General features: G+C 48.6%; 1 protein-coding gene across 3 annotated transcripts in view; it reads right to left on the bottom strand.

The window, feature by feature from the left end:
* The window catches only part of KIAA1210 (KIAA1210 ortholog), a 54,719-nt gene that overhangs the window by 21,791 nt on the left and 5,059 nt on the right, over window positions 1-27,869 (bottom strand). The window contains exons 1-4 of one of the 3 annotated variants that reach the window (XM_019540231.1): window positions 26,555-26,980; window positions 10,095-10,171; window positions 6,321-6,489; window positions 847-976 (exon numbers count right to left, since the gene is read on the bottom strand). In XM_019540231.1, the coding sequence (XP_019395776.1) occupies window positions 847-976; window positions 6,321-6,489; window positions 10,095-10,161 (366 nt within the window). In that variant the 5' untranslated portion in view covers window positions 10,162-10,171; window positions 26,555-26,980. Of the gene's footprint in view, window positions 1-846; window positions 977-6,320; window positions 6,490-10,094; window positions 10,172-17,761; window positions 17,815-26,554; window positions 26,981-27,869 lie in introns of those variants that run through there. The other 2 variants (XM_019540230.1, XM_019540229.1) reach the window with 2 other exon arrangements.

Here is a 27,869-nt window from a genome sequence, read left to right as displayed (position 1 = left end):
TGTCCTGAACAAGGCCTGTCATATGAAAACATACTGCCCTTCCCCTGCTGCTCCCATTGTTTTACAAGCAATATCCTGGACTGAAACTTGGCCTCAGCTGTATTTCTGTGGAGCCAGAAGTCCTTCTGCGCATCTTCTGTTCGTTACCAAACGATGCAAGCTTGTTCTGCAGCAGCAGTTTGCAATGAAGCCTCTCCATGGCCTTGGGACATATTATCAACTGTTTGCTTCAGTCCCAGGAACAACCTTAAATTTTTCTTTCTGTGTTGGAAGTCAGGCAGCTGTCCGAGTGCAATAACCATGACCAAGGGATTGATAAGGAGGTTGTCAAGGAGGGTTCAGCATGTGCCTTGGAAGAAGGAAGTGACCTAGCAGAATGTCTCCTCAGCTGACAGCGATAAGAGAACAAGGATATAAATACAGCTGTCGCTGGGAATGCTCTGACCCATCCATCACCCTGCCTGCCCAGAGCAGTCATTGCCACTGGACAATGGAAGAGACATACTTCAGGACTGAACTGCTGCCAAGAGACTGATACAAATCCATGAAAACAAATGACTTTAGTCCAAAAGGTGAAGCAAGGAAGTACAGAATAGAAAGCCCCTCAGAAAAGGATGTGCCTCATCAGGGGGGAAACCTAGGTGGTAAACAATTTGGGGCAGGAAAAGGGAAGCCGTGTTACTGCGGCAAGGCCACGCGTATTGTGGGCACTCCAATACCAGTTTCAAACTCTGCTGCACGCCAGGAGGAAGCGGTTGGGTACAGGATCCAAGCAGAGCCTTTTCAGCCTGGCAGCTGGCATGTACAGCAGCCCCCAAGCCCCATAAACGCGAGACACGGGCTTACCTGCAAGGTCTTCACTCTTCCGGGGATGTTCTCCTGAGACGATGCATCACCAGCTGCATTTTCTGGTGCTGATTCAAAAATGAAGACACTGTCATGGGACAGGGCTTTGTTTCCCAGGCTTCCTTTGGATCTGGAAGGCAAGAAAGGTCTGTAAGCAACTCGCAACCACCTCCAGAAAGGTCTTAGCCTTCTGCTGTCAGACACATGAATGTGGTTGCCTCGGGAAGACAGCATTTGACTTGGACTTGAGACACCTTGGCTCTGTTCCCAGAGCTGCCACTTACCTACTGTGTGACCTTGGGCAAGTCCCTCTCTCTGCCTCCACCTGCCCTCCCCTCTTTTGTGCACCTCCTCTATGTTGATTGTACACTTTGGGGACAGGCACAATCTCACTGAGTGTTTATATGGCACCAGGCATAACACCCTAGCTTTATCTACACTACCACAACCTGCATAATAAATACTGTAAAAACACCTAGACTCCCACCTTGAGCCTTGCCCTGCAGCCAGCTGGGGTGGCACAAGTAAAATACTCTTTTATAATCTCTCTTCCCTTCTTACTGCCCTTTTCTACCATTAGTCCCCACCCCACCCCAGCATTTGCCAGCACTGTCCAGAGACCTTGATTGAAAAAAATTTCCATCCTTCATTACTGTTAGAGAAAATCCATCCACACTGATGCCAGTTACTGAATTCAAAAGCCCTCCCCTTCACTAGCTGCTAGATGCTCTCCTAGCCCACTTCTCCCCTCCAGCAAGGCGCCCATGTGTCACGTCTTCATGTAGAGGGATACCAGCCACTCAGACACTTCTCTGGACCGTGGGGAATCCCTGCGGCACAAAACCAGCAGAGCAGCTCCTTGCCACCCCCTTGCAGCCCTTTGCTATATGCCAGCTGCCCTTGGTGGCTAGAGGGGGGCCTATGGGGCCTATGCAGCCAGATGTAGAAGAGCCCAGCCCTGAGACTATTTTGTCTTGCCAGTGACGAATAGGAAAGAAGTCCCATAGCATGACGGGGCTTTGTTCGTGCCTCAGCACATGCTGAGGTGCAGAGATTTTCTGCAGGCCACCTAAACAGAACAGAACTGCTGGAGCACAATGGCTTACTTCAGTGCATAGCCAGGACCCGTGTCCAAGTGGCAGCTCAGCTGTGGCACCAGTTACCTGGGACTGTCCTTACAGTGCATATTTGGGATGAGTTACAGCAGTCTGAGCTTGGCTGCACACACAACTGTTTTTTTGCCAGGGCAGGGAGGTGCATGCTATGGTGCCTCCTCCAGCTGGGCAGCTCAGCAGTGACAATGGGGCCCAAGAAAGCCTCACTACCAACACTGCACCATGACCCCTTGGCACCAGCGGTCTCCCATTGAAAAGCCAGTCAAGCCTAGGAGCTCCTACGCTCAAAGAAGCTCAAGTGCATTCAGCCCAGTTGGCCCACTCCCCCGAGCGAGTTATGGTTGCAGGGCGCCTGCATAGTCCATGCCGACAGGACAACGGTTGTGGGCTGCACTCAGGTTTCACATCAGCATTTCACCAGGAAACAACGAACAACTCTTTCCTGTCCTCAGCTGCCAGACCTGTAACCCAGGCCTTGGACACGCTGCCTTCGAGGTGACGCAAGCTGCATTGAACAGCTTGCCTCCGAGTAACTGGAAGTGAAGACAGGCAAGCCCTCGCTGCAGAGCTGTCGGGGAGACTCGGCTCTCCGCCCCGGCGCGTGCCGCCTGCGGGCGATCCAGACGGACCGGGTCTCCCTGCCGCTGGGCTCCAAACCCGGAATTCCCTCCTCACCTTGGAAGCGAACTCCGGCAGAGAGCGTGCCTGTGTCTTCCTGCCACACAGAGGACCTGTCTTCTTTTCCCCAGCACTGGGGACTGACATCTGCAAGGCCTACTTCACTTCACCCTTCCTATCGCCCGTGTTTCAGTGGAGTCCCATACGCCTGATGCGTGTTTCCTGTCCTATCCAACTAATCCGAGCTCTTATGCTACAAGCAGAGGCCAGAGTTCATGCTCTTCCCAGTGTTGTAGCAGTGTCCGCTAGTTAATGCCTACCTTTACCACTGCTATTACCACACACTGATAATAAGCACTTGCACGGGTTCACGCTAAGGGTAAACCCCAGTTTCTGACTGTGCGTGTTATCCTTTAGAGAAGTGTTTCCCAGGGTGACAGGCTCTACATACAGGCAAGGGCCCACTGAAATGACTCTGCTTAGCAAGATGGGCACAGTTAGATTCTTAATCCCTATAGCAAAACGCTTCTGCTCGCTTTTTTGTGCATTTCCCATTCTCATCTGTTGCCCAGAACTGACTCTAGGCTGGGTGTACACAGACCTCTCTGAACCTGGGACTGTCCTTACAGTGCATATTTGGGATGAGGTTGACAGAGGAGCTGATATCTCTTTGAGCTGTTGCCAGCATCAAATTTAGGTTGGGGGAAAAAAAAACCCCACATGTGGTTCTTTTGCCCATGACACACAGAGCTACCAGGGACTCTGGGAGCCACTGCAGCCCTAGTGGAGGAAGGTGCCGGCTGTTCTGTGAGGGTGTGTGTGCAAGCTGTCCTGCGAGGAAGGGGGGGTGTGCGTGCGCACACGCACAGTGTCCTCTTGGGCAGTCTATTTACATTGGCTTGCAAACTAAAGCTTCCTTGTTAGCCAGAAAAGAGAATGCAGATGTTTTAGCCATTACACTTCTGCCCTGGCTTCCCTACACAAACGACTCGTTCAGCCACATTCACTCACCACAGGCTGCTCTTTCTTAAAGCAGCATGAACAGGAATGCAGAGCCCCAGATCCAAACGCAGCAACCAGCCACACTCTCAAATGCCCCCAGGCAGCACTGACTTTCCGTCCCATTGCCTTCAATCCCTAGCTCTTGCTGCTCTCTCCCCTCTCCTCCTATGCTGCCCTGTCTTCTTTCAAACCGCCCCCCAGACCTGCTGCTTTCAGCACAGCATCTGTCCACCATCATCCAAGAGAAGGAGGAAGCGTTATGGAGGCTTAAACCACCATTCAACACATTAGGAGCCCAATGCACTGCATTTGGCACAAGAGGATTTAGAAACAGATGCTCCTATGTCCGTGGTGGCCAAACTGCGGCTCACCAGCACAGTGCTTGCGGCTCTCCGGGGCTTCTCAGCCAAAGCCCCGCACCCATCTCCCCCGCGGTGGCTCCAGGGGACACCAGGCTGCCAGGGGTGGGGGCTGCAGCCACTCCGCTTGCCCTGGCCTTGCTCCCCACAGGAAAAGCCAGAGCGGTTCAGTGGTGCAGGAGGGGAGGTGGTTACCTCGACTCCGAGTTGCTCCCCCCCAGCTCCCCACCTTGGGTGAAGAATCGGATGTGGCTCCCAGGGTGAGTAAGTCTGGCCACCCCGTCCTAAGTGTTGGTTTTACCCACATATTGGCGTGGAGATTCAGTGCAAACCAACTCAGGGATTTTCTTCTGTGTTCATCCACTCAGGAGGGATCCCTACCTTCATGCACACAGGACCGAGGGGCAGTGAGGTAGGACCCTCCACAACTGCCCAGCCCCCCTGATCATCTCAGCCCCTGGAGAGCTGGACTGATGTAGAAACTCTGCTCCTTGGCCCCTGCTTACTGTTTCTCTGGCTTTGGAGGAAAGCACTCAACAGCTCAGAGGTTTGGGCCATAATCAATCCTTTTTAAAGTACATTTTATACCTAAAAGATTTAAAAGCAAAATGAGGAAACACCAGTATTTGCTGCCAATGTTACACGGCTGCTCTGGTATCAGACATGCCTCACAGAGCTCAGCACAAGCCTGCTGCACCCAGAATCCCCACTGGCTGCGCACCTTCAGGATCAGGCCTCAAAGTTTTCACCTCTTCAGATGCTCTCTGTATCTATAAGGTCCATGCACAGGGTGGGATCTGGGCATGAACAGCGCCAATGCGCCCCTGACAGTTCTGACAGACAAGGGCATCTCATTTCTTACCAACTCAGAGAGGTTTTGCCTACCTCTAGTTTTTCAATAATCATAATAAGCATCATTTCAGTTTCCACTCTCTGAAGGATGGGGCTGGGACAATGAGCAAGTGGGTAGGATGTAATGGATTAGGACATTTGAAGAGGGCAGCCTATTCTTACAAATCAATCCCACTTCCACCCTAGGCACCAGCTAGGAAGGGACAACTGATTAGCTGAATTGCTGTAATTGCCTCTGGAGCCAAAGGACTCTACAGCGACTCCACCAGGGCTATGTTATCAAGGCAGGCCAGCCCCCACCTCTCCTACAGTTCAGTATGTGGTGTACACCCCCCCCGCCACTTATCTGTCCCCTTAAGAGAGACACATGTAACTCATGTAGTCCGTTATGATTCATTAAACAGTGACGTGGATTATTTCAGCAGCATTCTGATTTAGCACTGAGCTGCCTGGCTGTTTTCACAAAAGGGCACGGGCTTTTTGCTGTTCCAGGTTTAACCTACGCTGTGCTTTTCTAAAGGAAACGTAACCTTCCTGGCTGGCTGTGAAAAGTGCACCCCCAGCTGAGAGTGGGGCAGCCTGCTTCCTGGAGGGCAGAGGCATCTGAATTGGATTTGTGCACACCTCCCCCGTTCAGAAATAACAGTAAGCCCATGGGGTAGGGGCACAACATATTCAGAGGGCTCCCGACCCCCTCCTGGATTCAATGCAGCCGGCAAACTGAGCCGTGATTTCTCCACCACATTGCGGGATGTTGTTGCTGAAACAAAAGGAGATGCCTTTAAAAAGAAAAAAATAAATAAAACCGTCACCAATGGCACAGCCCCACCTGGCTAGCCCGGTTGTAGGAATTAATCAGAAAGCAGGGTAGATACACACCTTTATAGACTAACTACACAAGACAGCTATCTAGAGAGCAAGAGTGAGCACAAGCTTTTGTGAACCCAAGTTCACTTTATCACATGCTGATGAAGTGAACTTGGGTTCACAAAAGCTCACGCTCATATATATATCGTTACTGAGTTAGTCAATAAAGGTGTAGCTCTATCCCGCCTTCTGACTGACTTCAGACTAACATGGCTAACTACCTCCGTGAGGCATGAACCCAGGGGCTCGGCTACTATTCCCTCCTCCTTTGCCCCAGTCATGGAGCAGGGTATTTCTCACAAGCCCTGTTTGTGGCCAGAAACAGCCGCTCGGTTTCATGACCAGTCCCTGTCTCAGCAGCCCCGAGGCATTTGCTGCTTCTAAAGTCCCTGCTGCCAGGGTGGCTTTCAAACAGCAGGCATCAAATCGAGGCTGGCTGGAGTGCTGCAGGCTGGAAGAGTTGGACGGTTTCCCCCCGTGCTGACTTCTCAAGCACGCTGCCGAGGAAAGAGGAAATTCCTGGAATTCCACCGTCAGCTTTAGGACTTGTTTTGCACAGACTTGGCCAGGGGTTGCTCCTTAGGGGCCAGCTCTGGCTTTCCTCCTGCTGCTGCATGATGGCTGTACAGCCCGGCTATCTGGATTCGCTCTGCAGGCTTACCCGGCCTCAGCTGGGGAGTGAAGGGCAGTGGTGTCTAGTGCAGAGATGCTGACATCGCTGCTGGACTGGCTCGGTTTCAAATTACTTTCCCCCCTGGGAGCAGGAGGCTCCTTCCTTTTCTTCTTGGCAAAGAAGTTTTTGAACGTCTGAAATTTGGATTTTTTCTTTCCTGAAATATAAGAACAGAGTCATGCACACAGGACGGAGACGCAGGTGCCTGCAGACAGCATGATATCCAAACCCCTGGAGGAGCCCTCTGGATACCCGCAAGTCTCAACAACCCATTGATTTCCCTGCATCCCTATTTAAATAATTCAGAGCTGGAGCACAGTGAAATGTGAAGCCGCAATTCTTAGCTGTGTCATCTATGAAACATCACTACAATAAGCAGACGGTTCTGATACTTCTCTAGATTTCAGCTTATGAAAGACATAAGTTAAGCATGACACATGGCAGTGAACTGTAATTCATTATGTGAACTGTATATGGCTTAGCATGGAGAACAAAGCAATTCATTTTAAAAGCTTAATGTCTGTAATTCACTTACCTGCATTTGAGGTTTTTGACTCAAATTTTTAATGGGCTTATGTTTCAAGGGGCAATCAACACTTGGCCAATATTTTTAGTAATAAGGACAATGAATATTTTTGTAAAATCCAGTGTTCATAAAGTCTGAGACCAAAACAGAAGTTGGCACAATGTTTTAGAGATGCCACTAAAGACTGTTACTTTTCAACACCCCGAGAACATTGCAGCACCAAGGTGCTGACAGTAAAACAGGGTACAAATAAGTGAAGCCAACTTCCCCGGTTGTCATGAACCCAAGTAAGAGAAATGCAGCGAGTAAACAAATGAACCTAACATGCAAGAGATGCACTTGAATGTTACATTCCTTCACTCTTGATAATCCAGGTACTTTAACCTCAGGGCATTGTTCAAAACACAAGGACAAGGGTCACTTATTCATTACTGACTGTAACCGTGGTCTGGGGTCAGGCCCATTGTATGTGACAGCTTCTGTCTGACGTAGCTGCTCTGCCTCTTAGCACGGCAAGGTACAAGAGCCCAAATCATTGTTCTTCTGGGGGTGCTGGTATAACAGACTCATGCAGCTGTAGGATTTCTGCATAAGCAAGGCATTACTTCAGTGCTATTATCTGTCTGCTCCCAGCAGTGACCTAGCTGGCAATGCTTGTCGCAGCATGTGCCCTGCACATACCAGAATTCATGCCAGGGGCATTATTGATGCTGAAGCAATGCCACCATGCAGCTGCATCATGCGTCGACAGTGGTTACTTTGAGAAGTAAACAATGACTCTAGGCGCCGCTCACCCCGTCCCACCCTGTTCTTGAGTGCAGGATGTCAGCAGCAAGTATTGACACACACAGGGATGCTCCTATTCTCCGCGGTATAAAACGATCACATGGCTGCCCCTCCAGCAAGCAGTAGCAGGGGACTGCAGGCTAGTTTTCCATTCAAGGAGCATGTTATTAGCTATATTAATCTGACGTCAAGCAGGAGGCAAATTAGATTTGCACCTTATAAGCTAACTACAGTAAATTAGAGATATAGATAGTATAAGCTTTCATGAGCTTCTGATGAAGTGAGCTCCAGCTCATTTGTGCTACATACACTTCTCATTTAGTCTAAGGTGCAAATCTACCCTGCTTTCCACTGGAGGGCAAAACAGGGACTCGGAGCCTGGGTATTTACTTGGTGTAACTCATTTTATTTACATATCTATGCTTGTCCTGGAAGTGTAGGCAAACAGCCTGCAGTCAACCCTGCCTTTCAGGAATATCAGTCCCAACACCCGTGCCAGGTTCTCAGAAAGCAACTCTGACCTGGTCTAATCAGAGACTCTCTTGCAGCCCCTTGGCATATTACTAATCCCACAACAAACCCCAGTACAAGCTTGCCATTAAAGGTGACACACTGCTTACTCACCAAACTCCTATAGCAGGAACGCCCGGTGACTCCCGCTATAGCACCTATAATAGTACTTAGTACAGACCCATAGCTGAAGATCTCAGCACACTTTACAAGCTAGGCAAAAGATATTTTATCTATGAGGTGACACGATTACAGAGCCCAGCTCCAAATCCAAAGAAGTCCCTGGAGATCCCTGTGGACATAGGTAGAGTTTGCACCAGCCCATAGTAAGGCCCTGGCAAAGCTGATCACACAAGGCAATGTGCTAACCATAACCATAATGCCCCTCAGAAATGTAGCTCTCCAGACCTTCTTCACTCCAATACCAGCACCCATATCAGTCCTAAATAATCACCACCATCAACAGTACATACGGACAATGCTTTCCAAAGCCCTGTGAAATAATCTAGTTGACTGAGCAGCGAGGGTTGGGAATGGCAGACTCCAAGGTGTGTGAGATCCAGCCCAATTAAGGCTAAGAAAAGAAGGATTGTGTTGTTAACCCAATACATTGCACGAGAGCCATGAAGGGTCGAAGACACAGGGTAGCTTCCTCAGCGCCAGTCAAAGGACCCAAGAGACTTCAGTATTAGCAACAGCCACCCTTAACCTTTTCAAAGCTGGGGTGAGCCACAGACAGAAACTTTCCTAGGAACCAAATATATATTTATGCTCAAGGTATTTATGCTCAGTCACTGACAGTACTCCCACCGTCTTCAGCGGGATCTGACCCCTTTGCTGGATGTCTGAGCTAGCATTGGTAAAAAATTTAATCCTTCCGCACGGCAGACTTCACATTTGCACAATAAGTAACCTGGGAGGGTTTGCACAAACTAGATACACAGACAGAAGGGCTGGGTGGTTTTAAGCATCCATCGTTACTCTTCCTCTTACGCTTTTATCCCAGTCCCACAAACGCTTATTAGACTGCACAGACACTTGATAGACCCCATTTTGTTCTGAAGTATAATTCCTTTTGAAGCCCCATTTCCAGGCTCTCTGTTCCCCCAACACCATCTCTCTGCCTCCCAACTGCGAACTACCTGCAGCCTTCACATGTTACACTCCTGACTGACACCCAGCAGTGTCCACACCATGTGCACATGCGGCTCAACACCTGACACTCTGGCTCACATTAATGACTGTAATGCATTTCTACATGAGACAGCAAGATGGTCACAACACCCTGTAAAGACTGAACAGAAGCCTCTGCAGAGGACTTCCCAACTGCTCCTCCTGAATTACCTGTGTTTCTTGTTCTTCCAACACTTCCACCTCTCCTGAGGGCTAGTTTGGGCAGTGAAAAAGAGTTTTCTGCTTGATTCAAGACAGATTTCCTGCCTGGACAAGGCATTCCCCTCTCTCATCTAAACCATTATCCCACCACGCTCGCTGCTGGGTTGACGGGGGGTGGACACATGTCACTCAGAAGGGAAAGCAGGGGTGGAAGTCTGTACCAAACATGGATGGGCAAGAATGACAGAGAAATGCTATATTGATTACATAGGCAGACACCTTTCCACACATTGAGGTTACCGCTTGCAGCAGCTTCTCAGGGGCAGAGTACACATAGCAGCCAGGTTTTCAAACTAGAAAGTCCAGTTTGCTGGCATCCAGCACTGAAGTTTGAGATGCATAACCCTCCACCGGCCTCTGGTCCTCCAGATCTCTGCACTGGTTTCCCCAGCATGTCTGCTCTGCAGACCAGGGTTACGTGACTCTTTCCATTCTGGAAATCCAAGAGCCTGGAAGGTAACATTCATTCCATGCCCCCTTTCTAGCCCTGAAGAACCAAGTCCTGCTTCCCAAACTAATTGCATGTTTGATGACCAGCTGTTTACCTGTGCATTCATCAGTTGTCTCCCCTGCCTCAGACGTCTGTATGACCTCGGCCGGCCCTGTAGCCATGATATAATCACTGAAATAAAGAAAGAACAGGCAGTTAATTATCAGTCAGTTCCCCTGATAATATTAGAGACAGATTAATATTTCAGCCAGCGAGGTAACAGCATTGTTCAACACACTTCTGAAACAACAGAGTAGATGCTAATGACAAACAGGGTTCGCTCAGTTATTTTGCACTTCAACCACAAGCTCACCCTTGATTTTCATTAACACGCCTTTCCCCAGCCAAAACCAACAAGCCAGTGTTGCTTCTCTGGAGAAGTCAGGATCAAAGTTTGCTTTAAAGGAAATCAGCCATTAAACACGCTCAGTGAACAGTGCAATACTTTCCAGTTGCAGAGTAACAAGTCTCTACGACGGCTGGTTTCGAGAGAACCACAGCTCCATGCTACCGTGGAGCACGCCTCTCCTGTCCTGTAGTGTCCTCCCCAGACCAGGCACTGGGTTATCCTGTCAGTAATGTAAAAATGAATTAAGCATCAGCACTGAACCAGCACGCTGGCCACATGACAGCCGAGCTGTGCCAATAGATCAAACGCGTTTTGGACTCAGTACAATCCGCTTTTAGCCATAAGCTCCGAAGCCCTATTGCAAACAGGGCATATTGATCAATTGAGCTGGCCACATCAACTTCCCTCTGGATTAAAACAAAAGATGATGTTAGTGTTTAAAATCATACAGAGATGACAGGCTCTGCTTTGTATTTTCAATGTGCATCTTTCCAAGAGAAAAGAAAGGCACAACAGGCCATCAGAGTTGCAGGACAAACCTTACAATGACAAAAATACAAGAATGTGTCAGGACGATTCAAAAACTATTATCTGTAGCTGTGGAAGATAAGTGACATATTCAGAATGTCACACAAAAACTAGAACTTTTGGTTCCAAAATGAGACCAACTGGGAAATCACAAGAAAACTGTCCTTTTCTGCAAACTTTCAGGACCAAAGTCCCTTCGTCAGGCTCTGGGAAAAGTATAGACGGTACAAGATGGTAAAAAGTCCCTGTAAGTAAGAAATAAACTTCATTTTTGCACAAAGGGAGCTGAAGATGGAAGGCTGTCCCTCTGGGTCCAAAAAGACACTCTCATGGACCCAGAGGGAGAGCCTTCCATCTTCAGCTCTGTGCAAAAATGAAGTTTATTTCCTACCTATAGGGACTTTTTACCATCTTGTACCATCTATACTTTTCCCAGAGCCTGGTGAAGGGACATTGATCCTGAAAGCTTACAGAAAAGGACAATTTTCTTGCGCTTTCCCAGTTAGTCTAATAAAAGATATCATTTTGGAACCAAGAGTTCTAGTTTTTTGTATGTCTTCTTGTCTCAGACCAACACGGCTATCAAGTACCCCCCTGACATATGCAGAATGTGACATTTCACTACGCTGTGGTAGACCACAAGGAATAACAGCTATATCAACACATAGCACCCAGACTAACCCCGCTCCCATTGATTTCAGTTAGGTCTGCATATAGCAATTCGCTACCTCCAGTAGTCATTAGCTAGGGCTCTCAGTTGTCACATGAAACGAGGATTTTACCCCCACTTTACAGCTGAACAAAACTAACACAGTTTAGCCCCAAAGAGATGGAGACACAGTATCATAGCTTGCAGAAGTCAATGGAAAAGGCTTACATTGAAGCCTGGATTGAATTAAACCTCTAAATACAGATTTTTGAGGACAACTTCAAACCATTGTTAGACGACCACAAAAACTGGATGGTAATGTACAGTTAGGCTGGCACGATTTCCCACAGGGGCATTATGCCTTTCAACTTCTCTCTTCATTTTCTTTTATGTCTCATCAAGGTCTCTCTTCCGCAAGGTCTGCATTTCCTACGTATTCTGATTAAAGTGGTGATCAATAGGCAATCTCACGGATACATTCTCAAGGATTAAAGAAGATTTCTTTCATTTCTCCCTGAACTTTCTATACAGTTACCATTTGTGACATTAGCCTTTTTTTCCCCTAAACAAAAATGTGTTCAAAATGATGCTTCAGGAAAGTGTTCAATAAACTAAAATAGATAAAACTTGCAGGCCCACAACTCTCACAATTTATTCCACAAAACAGGCCTGATCCTGGACCCATTTATGTAAAAAACACCTGCTTCAAACCACTGGGAATTAAAACAGTCAGGGCCGACTGATTCCCCGTGTAGCTTTTCTTAGTTTTCACCTGCTTCTGTAATACTTTAGACTCGTATTCCCTCTCTAAGAATCTTACTAGACCTTGGATAAATCTCAACTGTTATGTGGCTAAATTTACGTATGAAAAAATCCACCCGATGGAATTAACATAAGGCCATCGCTCCAGTGCAAAACAGGGTGCAGGCAGCAACTTTAGCCAATCAGTCCTGTTTTACAGCAGAGCTGATTAAGGCCTCCAGAGGTCAAGTGAGTCATTCCAGAGTCTATGAGGTTTCTGTGAATATGGTCCACTGAGAACTTCCCAGCGTTAAATCACAGGGCCATCAATTTCCGGGGTATTAAACAGTGATGGGGAACTAAAGGGGAACCATAATGGATTTTTCCAAGCTGTAAGTGAGCAAATATTCAAAGCCAAAAGCAATGAGCTTGGCCAGAAAAATATTTGTTGACATATATTCACAGACTCAGCACTTGAGAGACTGGTTCAAGACAGGTTTACAGTCCCCTAGTTTCCGCTTAAATGCCCCGTACTTTAGAGAGAGCCACTCTCAGAGGCGGCGTGTGACGTAGGCTGGTGTGCAGGTGCCTCGCTCTGTGATGTGGAGAGGGAACGTGTCAGGCTGCCGCTGGAAATGTGTGCGAGTGCACAGGCACGAACTGACTGATCCTTCAGTCCTTCATTGTTCCCACGGCGTAACAAGAGCCGACAGGCACAGCGCTGCAGCCAGCGTACCGATGCAGCACTTGCACCGTCTCCAGTCGCTCCAGCAGCCGTGATGACTCTGAACAACCCGCACAGTAGGCTCAAGCCAGCAAACGAGAGGGCATCGCCCCCATCCACTGCGGGCGCTGACCGCTGCTGCCCTTTCAACACAATTCCAACATTTTCTGAGCCACGTGACACTGAGGACAGCAAGAAGCTCAAGTCCCAGGGAGCAACGTGGAGTCTGTGCCGGGCAGCGCTCTGGAGCGCTGCGGCAGGCAAAGAGAACCACGGGGCGAGTCGTCACCAAGGACGGGAGGAGGCTGGGAATAAGAAATCCTCCTCCCTCACCAGGACTGAGGGGCAGAGCCAGCCAGAGGTGCCACTAAGGGCTCAGGCTCGCACCTGCACGATGGCTGCTGCATGACCTGTGCCTTCTCTGCAGGGGTGGTGACTATCTCAGCAAGCCATCTTTGTCTTTAGCATCCGCTCTGTTGTTTCAAGAAGGGTGTTCAACAATGCCCTGTTTCTTCACTGGCTTGTGGTGCCAAGACCCACCAGTCCTGGCACTGAGCCTTCCCCAGCTGGGCCCAGAGGCCCCCCCCACCCCGCTATGTATGGGCTTGCTGAGAGGCCCCGGGGTGCACTGAATGTACAGGACCTGCCTCAAGGTCCCTCAGAAACCATCCACAGCCTACACCATGGCAGTAGGATGGCTCCTTGGTGACCTGGCCCCTCCATACCACTGGGGAGAAGGGGAGGCATTCAAGCTCCCTGCCCAGAGTTGGAGGAGAGCTGTGTTCTCCTCTCCCCCCTATGTACAATCAGCTCAGGACTGCGGACCAAGCGGTTACACCTACGAAGAACGACTCGCCTCCACTGCAAACAGCAGCATGGTTTCCCCCAGAGCTGCATCCATGAGCCCGCAACTAGTTGTACTGGTTGCAATCTGCGGCTGGAGTTTGGAGGGCAGGGCTGCAGTGGGGAGGTATTTTAACCCAACAGAGCTCTGAGACTTTTCATTCCCAAAGCCGTCAGCAGGAGCTGCCTTGCAATTCACCCAGACACTTGCAGTAAGTTTGTAAAATTCAGCAGTGGTTGATTTCTGCTCTGTCATCCTCCCCTATGGAGTTCCCATTGATACCTCCAACGTGTGTCAGAGTAGCAAAACCTTACACCATTGGCTATCCCTCAATACAAGGATGATGTTTGCCAAGGGGGAGATTACTGGTGAGTTTTAAGGTGGCTGAGGAGTCCAGTTCATGCTCTGTAAGTTTTTTCAGAGATATGACAAGTGGTGCCATGGGGAGGGGCACAACTATTTTCCAGGATGCTGTGCACTTTCCTTCCTCCTCTGCCATTTCTCGGCTTCCTGAGCAAGACAATTCTCTTTGAAGTGGGCTGTAGCTTGATGCCCAGTGCAGCGCCATTGAGACCTGTTACCAGCCAACACTTCTCAATTTATAGTGTTGATGCCACCCTTTGGTACAGGCAATGCCACCCTTAAGGGTATACTTTCAGGGTGCCCTTGTAGCACTTCCTCTGTCCTCTGTGGGTCCTCTTACCATGACTAAATTGAGAGAAGAGGACTTGCTTTGAGAGACAAGTGTCAGCCATCCATACACAGTGGCCAGCAGAGTCGACGTTTCATGATCTTTGCCTCAATGCTGGTTATGTTAGCTGCAGAGAGGATGTCACCTCTGCAGCGTAGACCAGGTTCTTAGTTTCCATCTGCAGATTGCAGTTAGCAAAGACAGTGAAGCAGCTTTCTAATGGATACACTGGCACAGTGAATCCTATGTTCGATTTCTGCATCAAAGCTGACTGGCTGGGAGAGGTGGCTGCCAAAGTATGGGAAATGCTCAACATTTTCCAGGGGTTCTCTACCAGTGGTAATTTGTGGAAGGAGAGGGGGTGCAACTTGTGCTGGGGCAAGCTGATGGAGCACTTCCATCTTCCCAGCATTAAGGCAGAGTCCCAGGCTATGATAGACACCTGAGAAAAAAAGTCAAGGGTGGACTGCAGATAACATAGTCGTCAGCGTACTGAGGGTCGGTGATGCCAGTCTTAGTAAATTTTGTTTTGCTGTGAAAGTGCTGCAGGTTGAAAAGCTGACCGTCCATTTGATACTCAACCCCATTTCCGGGAGGAAGGCAGTCACAGGTGAGAATCAAAATCACAGCAAGATCGATGGAAAAAAGGGTTGGGGCTCTGCTTGACACCGGTACAGATGGTTAACAGGTCTGTCTCTGATCTGTTGCAAAGGACTGTGGCAGCATCCCATCATGGAGCAGCCTGAGGACACTGATGAACTTCAGTAGACAACCAAACCTAGCCAGCACCTTCCATAAGACGTCACATTTGATGGAGTCGAAGGTCTGGGTTAGGTAAATGAATGCCATAAGCAGCTCCTGGTGGTGTTCTCTGTGCTTCTCCTGGATCTGTCATGCAACAAAAATCATGTCAGTGGTACCCCAAGATGGTCTAAAGCCACACTGGGATCTACCCCAAGATGGTCTAAAGCCACACAAGGACATCTTTGGCAAGGGGAAGGAGGCGATTCAGAAGGATGCAAGTAAGAAGAACCTCTCTTCCTGGAAACAGAGAGGAAGGCAATGTCTCAGTAGCTCCCACACACTGATTTGTCCTCTTTCTTGAAAATGGTCACAATGTTGGCATTCTTTAAGTCAGCTGAAACTTCCTCGTTGACCCACATTTTGATGAGAAGTTGGTGCAATTTTTGCACTAGTGCTGTTCTACCAGCTTTGAAGACCTCTGCGGGAATGCCACCCGGGCCTGGCAGCTTGTTGTTCTTGGTCTGAGTAATGGCCCGCCAGACTTCCCTGCAGGATGGGGCAATCAGCAAGAGGTTCTATTACTGGGTGTTGACGGACCGACTCAGCTGAGACTTCAGATTCAGTTCAGTAGAGTCTTGAAGTGCTCCTTCCAGCATTGCTTGATGGATATACTGTCTGTTTAAAGGGGCGGGGGCGTCCTGGGATTGCAGGGGGGTTGGGCCATTGGAACATGGCCTGTAGATGGCTTTTATTGCTTGAAAGAAGCTTCTCATGTTACATTAGTCAGCAAAAGTCTGGATCTTCACGGCCTTCATTTGCCACCACTGGTTCTTGATGTCCCACAGCCTCCTCTGAACTACAGCTTTGAGCCAGTGGTAAACCTTTCATTTTTGCTGGTAGGAGGGGTCATTTTGCAAACCGCAGAACGTGGCTCTCTTCTGATGGATAAATGCTAGGCTTTCCTCACTGCCCTCATCAAACCAATCTTGGCAACGGTAAGTGAGGTATCCAATTGATTCAGCACATGCCTTGTGAATAATGTTCTTAAGTTCTTCCCAGTGTGCCTGGATGTCCTTGATGCCATTAGGTAGGTTAGAAAGCCTTTCAGTACAGCATTGCTGAAAAGCTTCACATCTATCTTAGTTTTGGAGTGCCTTGATGTTAAATCTCTTCTGCATTTCTTTTGGTTGATTGGTCTGACTGAATGGTGGTCCACCCAGCAGTCATCTGGACCATCACCTCTCAGGACTTGTGTGATATGGACACCAGTACGACCTCAGGTTCTGACAATAATATGGTCAAGAAGGTGCCAGTAATTTTAGCATGGATGTTTCCAAGTGGTCTTAAATTTGTCACCCCGTCTGAAGATGGTATTCGTGATGAGCAAGTTATACTCTGAGCATTTGCTGAGGAGGAGGATACCACTGGAGTTGATTTTTGCTACCCTCTCTTTCCTAATGGCGCCACTCCAGAGTTCAGAGTGCTGCTCAGTTCTTGCATTAAAGTCTTTACATAGAGCTTTAAAGGAATTAATGGGTCTTCAATCCTACCACTGTGATGCAAATATCCTTTAGCACCCTTTTAGCAGTGGATACTCAGTTGGTTTGCTCAGGGCCACAATGGAAAGCAGTCATAGGACTGAGCTCTTGTGCTCAGAGCACTCCTGTTCAGGGTACATTACACACCCATAGCAAGCAAGTTTCTTTGGGTAGATGTGATATCTTTTATTAAACCAACTAAATAGTTGGACAAAATGTTCTTTGCAAGCTTTTGGCATAGGGAGATTGCTGGTGTTATTTGTCCTCCAAGGTAGAAAGGAAGCTAATTTTCAACATGCAGGTCTGTGAAAATGCCAATGAGTGGTAGTTTGGGAGACAATGGGTAGAGATGGGGATGGGGGAAGGAGGGAAATATGTGAAGGAATGTAGCTGGTCAGCTACAGGCAGGATGTAATGTGCCATAAATCCAATGTCTATATTTAGTCCATGATTTTTTAAATCCAGCAGATTTATGAAGTGAAGTTCGTAGGCTGATCTATGAAAGGTGTCTTGTAATTCCCTTTGAGGATTAGAATGACATGCCCACGTACTCTCCACTTGCAAAACAAACCACAGAAGGAAACAGGCAGGGTTCATTTCAAAGGCTGGTACTGCACAGGCAGGACCTCCTCTCCTTAAAAAAAAATCCAAATTGTCTGCTGATTCTTCTAATTCCCTCCCTGCTGCTCATGCCCTATCAAATGCTGCCCTTACTTTTCTCTTCTTCTCCTAATAGTATTTCATACCCTGCCATCTCTCCCATCAGCCTCTTTTCCTGGTGTCGGCCTTGCATTTTTGGTGATGACACCTTCTATACACATCTGATCTCTAACAGTGGGTCAAGTGTTCCCTCCTATTTCAGTCCCATCCCAAGCTGACTGCAAGACTTTTGGGACTGGAAAATCGGTTCTTACGTGTCTGTCCACTGCTCCATCAGCACTGGTGAAAACTGTCAGTCACACTCACTAAAAAATATAAATGAATAGTGTCACACATGAGCTTCAGGACTGGAACAACATCAAAGATGCTGAGGCTCATAACTGGGAGAGAGGGATGCATAACTCTTCAAGTGACCATGAACCTGAGATGTACCACATCTAAGAGCCTTTCTTCAGGGATTGGTCCTACTGACAGCCAAGCAAATGTGTGTGTATTGGGGAAAATTATTAAGTGTATAGGCTCTGCTTTAGCACAGGCATAACTTTGAACACTGATAATCTTCACTGTCCTTAATGAGATGACACATGTTTATGGGCCTTGCTCAAATGAGGCTATGAAGGGGACCAAAGAGACAGTACAGTAGTAGAGAAGAGGCAATGATGGCAGTAGCAAAAGGGTCATCTCTGTTGCTGAGAGCTCCATAAAAGGCATCATGAAGTGCACCAGCTGCTAGAGGCAGCCTGGTAGAGCTGCGGCCAAAATAGCCAATCTCACTAGGGTCTGGTTTTTGGAATGGCTTAAAGCCAAAGTCAGTGTGAGTTGGGGCTTTCAACATGGTGGGCCACCTTGAGTTTCAACCCAGAAGCAGAGTACATACAGCAAATATTGCCACTAACCAGCTTCTGGGGCTTTAAATGAAGGGTGATTTCCCAACTTCCCTGCCAAAAGCAGCATCTGAAACCATAAAGCCTACCTCACTTTTGCAGCTTTATAACCTCAAAATGGCTGGCCTTAGTTCCAGGCTCAGAACAAATTTTTATGACACAGCTAACCCTCTGAAAACTTCTGCCAGCATCTCTTTCCCTCAGGGCACTGTGAATTCCTGGGCTGCTAAACATCTGTATTAAATCCTGGAAAATCAAACGTGTCCAGGAAAATTAAATGTACATGAAGTGCTTTTTCCTGTCCCTCCCCCAACACTATTCTGTAACCCTCGAATGGGAGAATGACTGAGTAGTTTGTGGAGAAGATCCCCACCCTTAAGGTGACATACCTCAAAGCTGATTTCAGGTCACTATTGTTTGCATCCATCCATTATCCCCATGATGCTTATGCTAATAGTAGTATTATAATGCGTTACAATGAAATATCTCTGGCCTCTCTTTCCTGGGCCTATGAAGCAATGATACTTCCGACTGTTTTAACTGGAATCTACATCATAGGAGAGACTTGAACACTCAGACATGACAGACATGTGAACTAGTTATGCTAAATTATTATTTTTTTTATTATTGTGGTAGTGTGCAGAGATCAGCACTGGGGATCAGGGCTGCATCATGCTGGGCCCTGTACATTACAGGATTTTTTACTCCTAGCTCTGATGGTGCTTTAGTGTCATTACCCCTCATTTACAAATGGTGAAGTTGAGGCTCAGGTGGAAGGTGCACTGTACCCGAGGTCTCCCGGTGATCCAGTAGCAGAGCAGTGCATTGCACCAATCTTTCCCGAGTCCCCAACCCAATGCTGCATTGCCTTGGCTAGATAATTTCTGTCCCAAGGTGTATACAACAAACCGAGGCTAAGAGGCAAAAGAGGGAGCTAAATACATTGGAAGCTCAAGGACAAGGTGACAATGCGAAGAGCAGCTCTTGCAGCCTGCTGCCTTCTCCTTTGAATGGGGGTGCTCTTTATTTGCTTGTTTTGGTCTTTCACCCCATAGAGAAGCTAAGACAGGAAGTGCTGCTTTGTCCTGATCCTGACTTTGCAGTTCAGCTCCTGTAGCATAAGAAATGTCTGCTGCTCAGTGATAGCAGCCTGACATTTCCTGCTGCTCAGCTTGTGAAAGGGTCTTCACGGGCAGTTTTCTCAGCGTGCCTGCTCTCCAACCAATGAAGTCAGCACCCTGCTACCTCCTTGCTGGATTTAAATGCATCCCCACCAAACTGCCCCCAAATTTCTCAGTGTCATAGATTTCGTAGATGTTAGGGCTGGAAGGGACCTCGTGAGAGCATCGGGTCCAGCCTTCAAAGAAGTCATGTGGGGTCCTGCAATGCCCTTGAGTCTCCCAGTGCAGTTGCTGGAAGCCTCTGTCGATGCCATCCTTTTAGGACAGGAAGTTAAGACGGGGAAGAACAAAACAACAGATTTCGTTCTTCTGTTTCCTCCCATCTTTCCAATGAAGGTTTTCTAGTGGTGCTTTGAAGAGCAGACATGGCTGTGTAGAAAGTGTTTAACCAGCATCTAAGCGGGTGTCCATCGGTAAAAAGCATCAATAAGGTCCAGAAGTCCAGGCCAACATACAACAGGTGAAAATTCAGCCCAGAATATTGAGCAAAGTCCTCCCCACATTTGGGCCACAGCTAACAGCTCCGGTCACATGTAAGCTGGCTCTGTCACACTCTCCCTATAGACAGGGGACATCTGGGCAAGTCCATGCTAAGGTTTCTGTACTGGGGTGTGGCCAACCCCAGTTTAGCCTGCCAGTGGCGGTGTGGCAAGCTAAGGCTGTGTGTGTACCACAGTCGGAGGTGTGATACAGTGCATAACCGAGTCAGTCTAATCTTTCTACAGCGGGCTCTAGGAGCAGTGTCACCACGACAGTGTGGGCTCCAGAAAGTATCAGCCCTGGGGCTGTGTGCTCAGGTCGTGGGACCAGCCCGGGCTGAAGCCCACAGTCATAAAAGCTCTGCAGCGTTACCCACCCACACTGGCTGGATTAATGCTAGCTCAAGGATGCCCACACAGCTGTATTGACACTGGTGGCTGCATTGCACACGATTCCCCAGTGGCTTAGCCGGGGAGCAGAAAGGACTGATGGATGGAGAATGTAGCCGTGCTTCCACAAAGAGCTGCGGCTTCCCCGAGGTCCAGCACAGTGAGCACGCAGCGTGTTTCCACCCCCTTTTCACCAGTAGCTTGCAAATGCTCTTCTCTCATCCTGCCCTCCCCCCTTCGCCTTCTCGCACAATTACAGACCAAGCCCATGTGACTGTATGAAAGGCATTTCCTCCAGTTACACTGAAAAAAGAGAGACTACAATTCAGCCGAGCAGCTGCTTTCCATTAGTGTTACACATACGCTTGCTGCAAGGGCAGAGTGTGGTGCAGTGGGCAAGGGCACGTAGCAGGAAACCTTGGTATAGAAAAAGCCTCTTGAACACAGACAGCAGGTAGAAGCGCTCAGTAGTTGTGGGCCCTGCTCAGGGAAACCTCGCTGAAGTCTGAACTGTGGCAGCGGCAGATGGGGCGGACCAGCGCCTTGCTCTGGAGATCTCTTCAGGGCTGGGACTTAAGCACTGTCTGAGGCTGGAAGGAATTCCAACCCCTTGTTCGTCCCAGGAGAGGGTTTTATTGATATTAAATATCATCTTGCTGCTTACCCAGATGTCCTGATGGCTGGTATTCCTCTATTATTTGTAATCCTTGGAAAAAAGGCCTTACACTTAGCTTCTGGATGAAATTCAAATGCAAATTATAGCAGCCTTGTTCACCAGGGTCCCATCATCCATCAGCTGGGCCAGTTCCCATATAGTTTTGTTCTTTAAACCTCCCTCTCTTGTTCCGACCTTGGTGAGGGTCCCATGGGTGCTAGTGGAGGAATATTTTATGGTGTGAGTGGCGTTCCACATGAGTAAGGGCACCAAGATGCAGTCTGAAGCTGCTCTTTGCACGAACAACATGGAGAGCCCCCATGCCTGTTCTGTCCCAGTAACTTCCAGGTCTCAAGTGCCCGAGGAAGCTGAAAACTGAGCAGGGTCTCTTCTGAGCCTCTGTATTGCCAAGAGAGACTCTGCAATGTTCTCCACTGAGAGTCCAGCCAGGTAACAGGACACTTCTTGGTGCTGTCACTGCAATATAGCTGACCATTTTGCTGAGGTGGTGTAAGCGTCCTACCTTGCATTAGTTCTGCATAGATGGTGTGAAGAAAGTGGTCTCAAATCCATCTGTGACACTGAAGACATTCACAAGTAGCAGACCTCACCATTAGAGTGCCGCTTCCACCACTGTTTCTCAGAGAACAGCCAGACCCCAACAGATGCTAACAAAGCTAAAAATATAACCTCCCTGTTGGTTTCTGGTGAAGAATAATCTGAATCTTCCATTCCCCCCAAATCCCTCCACTTGGGAATTAAAAAAGTCATGGCATCTGTTATGCAGCGATCCAACTTCGGCTTGAAGTGCACTCTTAGGAGAGCCTTGAAGGAGCAGGACCATGCTGAAGGACAGATCAGGAGCATTGCCTCGTCGCCTCATCCTGGGTGTGTGGCATGAGAATCAGAGCACGGGCTTGAGGTAAGCTGCCCTGTTTGTGACCTGAATGGAAGTGGTTTACAGAGCTGCAACAAAAGTGCATGTTTCTCATTAACCTTCATCATGCTTAGGAAAAAGAGAGCTGTTTCCCATGCCAGAGCATGTATTTTTGAGCCCTTGCTGTCCTTAGCATTTATTCCCCAAAAGCAAGACCATGCAGGGGGTCAGCTTCTCCTTTGCACCACAGCTCTCCGTAGGTCCAGGCAGAGGGCTGGAGGACCCTACAATGGGAAACTTCAACCTCAAACCAAACCAAAGCAAATGCCAGCCCTTCTCTGGGGAACAGCGGGAGAATCGGCCAGCCTTGTTCATGCTGACATAATTCAGAGGCAGAAAGCCAGCTATCCACCTCCAGCTCTTCCCTTCTCATGAATCCCAGGGAGCGCACTGCTACTGTGACTGCAGGCAGGTATTTTTAGTCACAGGGATTACCCAACGGCTGCCTTTCCCTCCTACATACCTTTCATCCCCCCGCATGAACAAATCCCCCAGGTTCTGGCCTGGCTAATTTCCCACTCAGTAAGTCAACTCCAATTGGATTTAAACAACTCTCTGAGGTCACAGTCACTCCCACGGGCCTGCAGATACAGATTAAAACTCACTGTCATGATGGCCTGTAGCTTGCGCGTTCCTGCAAGGTGGGAGGAGGTTAGCTGTTTTTAAGGTCACCCCGGTCTAATGGTCTAAGAACTGTCAGCCATCCTTTTAGCCTGATCCAGTGACCTCTGAAGCAACCTGATGGACATGAAGAAAAGGCAAAGCCCAAGGAAAAGATCCGAGCTGGGTTTTGCTACCAGCGAAGGGCAAATGGGCACTTTATCCTTGCCAACCCTTGGAGATGTATTGCATCTTCCCAATACCTATGGATGTATTGCATATCGTGTTGCATGTATTGCATCCTCCCAACACCTTAGGAGATGTATCGCATATCAGTGAAACGATGACAGAAAGGCTGTCTGTCCATCTGTCTAAGCATTTCTATGGCACTCAGCTGCAGACAGACAGAGAGGGCACACGCTCCCCTGGTGCATTACTCATCCTCACTCGACTCACAGGACTGCCGCCTCTGCAGACTGGCAGGCAAACTCCATACTGAGATTATAAAGGATAGAAGGAGCCTCTCAAAAGAGCCAGTCCAGTGTCCCTGCACACATACAGGCAGCGAACTTTGACAGTTGACAGTACATGAAAGGAAGGAATGGGAAAGCATAAGAAAGAAAAGAGGAAACACAGAAAGGAAGGAAGGGGAGATAAAGAAAAACTAAAGAACAACCCCCCACTCTCTCCCAGGTTTTTGGAGACACCAGTATGGGTGTAGTGACACGTGATATCATTTTTCTTGACTAACCATAACCTGAATTCAGAGCGATATAACAAACAAACCAAAAATATTCGAGAACCACCGAGCTAGTCTGACCTCTTGTATAACATGACCATAGAAATTCACCTAAAAATTCCTGTATCGAGTCCAGAACTAAAGTATCTCTTCAAGAAAAACCATGTAATTGTACAGCAGACAGAAAAGAGACCTTGCCATATATCTGCACAGCTACACACACCACACACGCCCTGGCAGGGAGGATTCGATCAGAAATCCTTCTGCCATCCAGCTTGAGGCCACAGGCAGCACGGGCGAGTGCTGCAGTTTCATGGCAATGAGCGGGTCGCTACGCAGAAGGAAGAGGCAGCCCTGAAGACATCACCATCAATGGCTGGGCTTTGGAGCAGAATGACAGTATCTCCACCCTGTTCATTTACTCATTGGCTTCAACCTTGAAACTTGCCCACTGTTTGAGGCTAAAACTCAAAAATCACAAAACATGAACCTCATTTTAAGGGGGATTTTTTTGGCTGCATCTTCGCTTCATGAGCCCTGCACCCACACCTCCCTCCGCCTCCAAGGAAGAAGCTTTCAGCTGAAGTTTTCCTGAAGTTAATAGAAGCAACCTAGTCTAGTTGCCAAAATAAGTCAGGAAAAATAAACTCCACTTCCCAAGCTGGTTTCAAGCCACTGTCATGCTGTCCCAGGTATGTAGACAGTCTGCTGATTAATGTGCTGCCTTCAGTGTAATTCTGGGTATACATCTTGGAGCAAAATATTCCTCAAAATACATCTCATTTATAACTGAGTTACTGTGAGACTCGAGCTGTGTTTCTGGGCACAAATTATACTCCCAGTGTCTGGCAAACACAGCGCTGCATATTTCTTAGAATGAATAAGCAAAAGTGAATTCTTTATGAATAAGATTCAAGGAACTTGATTCCCTAATTAGCACCAGATTGCTGGAGCTTTAAAGCCAAAAGAAACAACTGCTGCAAAAACTCCAAGCTGGAGCACCCCTTCTGCTCTTTAACCATTTGTGCTGGTGCTAAGTAAGGCCTGTCTGCATACAAACATTGTACAGCCTTAACTATAACTTACGGCCATTGGTACACCTTTATTGGGCTTTAACAACCCACACCTTTAGTGTTGACAAAGCCATACATCTAGAAGCTATTCCCATGCAAGAACTGCAATAAGTTCCTACAGCACACCCTGGCATCAGTTGGGCTGCGTCCAGGCTAAGGTTTGTATCAGTACAAGGATAAGGGGGGAGAGGGGGGAAGAGAGATCATATCCCAAACTAATATAACAGCTCTTTGAATACTAGGGCTGGGGGGGTTTCTAGCCTTTGTGGCTCTGAAAAAGCTGAAGACCTGGCAATCTTGATTGCCAATGTAATAAAGAGCAATAACTACTCAGCATCTGTGAGACCCCAGTAGAACTTGGGGCTAAATGCTAGCCCAATACACATAACAATAAAATAACCAGAGCTGAAAACAGCTGGCAGCCTGCCACTAATTTTGTTTTATTTTTAATATTTTATTTATTAAAACACTTTGATTATTATATCCTACAAGCCTCAAACTGTAAATTGCACGTGAATTGATTCAGGACTGACAGGCTGACTCAATTCAGTGCAGAGCTTTGGTACATATCAACATATCTCCTGCTCAGTTATTTTCTTACAATAACCCCATGGAGTTACAGCTTCTCCCACAGGATATTAGTTTTCTCTCTCCCCCAAGAATAGATGAATCCCTGTATTGTAAAGATTTGGGTGCCATTTAACTCTAGTCATCTTTACACAATTCCTGTGGGCTCTGTATTTGAAATACATTTTGGACCAAATGCACTATTTGTTGTAAGAATCCCTGGCAAAGTTTTCGATTTTAAAGCCAGATCTAGGTCATCACGTGGGAGGTTCTTAATGCTCTAGGGATGGTATGCGAGACAAGGAAATGACAAATCAACCCCTCCAGACGGTTAAGGGGACAAAGCCAGATACTTTGAGCAAGGCAAGCTCTTTCTCTGAAGTAGGTCCCACAGGCCAAGGGTTCCCAACCTTTTTTTGCTGAGGACTGGAAAACCGGGGACCGGCATACTGCAGATCGGCAGCACGTATACTCAGTATAAAAAAGGGGTTGGCTGCCCATCTGCAGGATGCCAGTCGCTGCTGGTCCACGGTCACTTCTGGTCCGGCCGCCAACCCTTCGCAGCCGGTACCAGGCCGTGGCCGGAGGTTTGGAACCCCAGCCCCAGGCAACAATTAGAATCAACTATTTTGACACCTCAGGCACATAAGTTACCCCAAGATGCAAGGGAGGATGCAACATGGGACTCCGAAGAGCTCTGTTCTGACATCGTAAAAATCCAAGCAAGAGTTATTACAGGAGTTCAGCCCAAATTCTCACTGGCAGGGCACTGTGGGAAATGTGCTGGCCTGCTGAGACTGAGGACAGGTATCTAACGCAGAATGCCTGCGCGCCTGCGCTGATAAATGCATCCCCTTCACTGTGACTGTGACACTTGCAGAAATGACTGTGAGAAACAGTGCAACTGCCCGTGCCTGTACTAGATCAACCATCTTTTGTGTTAATACGAGCCATCTGGGACAGACTGATTATTGATCCATTTGTATAAAACCACTGTGCATTGTGCCATGGTAACTGATTACCTGCACTGCCCTGCTCTGCTGTTCCTGTTGGCATTTGTCACCTTCCCCATTTACACGTAATCCAGAAAACAGGGCTTGGTGCTGGAAGCACTTACAGCCGGGCACAGCGTGCCCCTCTGCGAGGAATTCTACTGGTAGCAAGCAGATGGCCACTGTCATTGTTGGCAGGGATCAAGCTCATGATCTGCACTATTAACAAGTTGCTAGGCTGCAAATTTCTTCCTTGAGGAGTAAAATGATCAGAAAAAAAACAAACCCCGATTCGATTCAGGAACCCTGAAGGACAAACAGCGAACTCCTGGCCCCGCTGAAGTCGACACGCATGGGAAATGGCACTTTCCCACCAGAGCAGAGGAACGGTCAGGTAGTCAGGTCTCTCTGGATGGCGATATACTACTACACAATACCTGGCACCATTAACTCCCCTCGAGCGCCTGCAAAGACAGAGAAGGCTGTGGCTGCATAGAGCTGCCTGGGCTGCCAGACGGCCACCACCACGGCCCAGCTCTGGATCACAAACGGTCAGCGTGCTTCTGGCAGCTCCAGACGGCCCCTCTGTGCTGCCAGGGCACGAGATGCACTCTGGGAAGGATGCTGGATGGACTGTAGCAGCCAGCTGAAGGTGAGGAATATCTTCACATGCCTTCTGCCAGCTGGGAGCAGACGCCTTACTCCGCCTGGCCCGGGCTCTGCTGGTCAAAGTGGAGGGACCTGCCACTTCCCAGCGGTTGGTGTGTGGATACAAGGGCAGGGTGGCTTGCCACACCCTCACTTGGTCTTGTAACTGAGTGGGAAGCCCATAAGCCAAGCAGCTCTTTGTAAATGTAGAAAGCACCAGCCTGGTCACACCGACGACTCGCTGCAGTTATAACAGCAAAGCGCGAGGCCAGGCGGGAGAGCGAGGTTCCAGAGGGTGTGTAAGAGGCTCGCTCCTCTTGCTGCCAAAGGCAGGTTCGCACGGAAAAGGCTCAGCGCAAGTCAAGCAGCTTCATTCCCACCCGGCCGGCTGACAGGAATTAGCGCTTGCAAGGAAAACACCCATTCTGCTGAGCTCAGCGCTCTCCGGAGTTCGAAAGGTAAAAAGCCTGTTGCTCCCACCAGCAATACCCTGTGGGGGGAGCAACAGAAAAAGGGAGGTTATGGTGTGGAGCTCCTCCGCAGCCTGGATGGGAAGCCCGGCCTGAGACAAGGGGGGCAACGAGGGGACAACAGGCATCCCATGTTCATGCCGATGTTTTTCATGCTGCGAGAGCCTGCGTGCAGCTGCAGGCTGAAGAGGAACCGTGATGCCTACAGGACAGAGAGCTGCTTATTTTCAATAAAGACCATCCTCAATCCTCAGCTCCCATCATCTCTCCATGAAACGCAGTCTCCAAGTTCACCAAGCTCCAGCAGGGCCCCACTCAGTTTGCATCCCCCCTCCAGATCTTAACCAGGACACAGTGCCACAGCAGGCAGCGGCACCCGGGCCCCACTGAAGTCAATGGAAGCAACGAACGCCGAGAGGAGCCGCATGGACATGCTGGGGTCCAAATAACAATACTCAGTCTGCAAAGCCTGATGTCATACACAGGGATGCCCTGGCACATCTCTACACACCGACCATAGATGGCACACATCCAGGAGGGGCCAGCCGGGGACTGCATGCTTAGGGGCAACCACCACGGGTTCATCAGTGGCAGGTCCTGTCAGACCAACCTGGTGGCCTTTTACGATCAGATCACCAGATCATTAAACGCAGGGGTAGCAGTGGACATCGTCTTCCTGGACTTCCGGAAGGCTTTTGACACTGTCTCTCACCCTGTTCTCATTAAGAAACTGGGGGGCTGTGGTGT

This window comes from Crocodylus porosus, unplaced genomic scaffold (genome assembly GCF_001723895.1).
Source record: "Crocodylus porosus isolate Cpor-Errol unplaced genomic scaffold, CroPor_comp1, whole genome shotgun sequence".
Lineage (NCBI taxonomy): Eukaryota > Metazoa > Chordata > Crocodylia > Crocodylidae > Crocodylus > Crocodylus porosus.
This window is presented reverse-complemented; position numbering and strand designations above follow the sequence as displayed.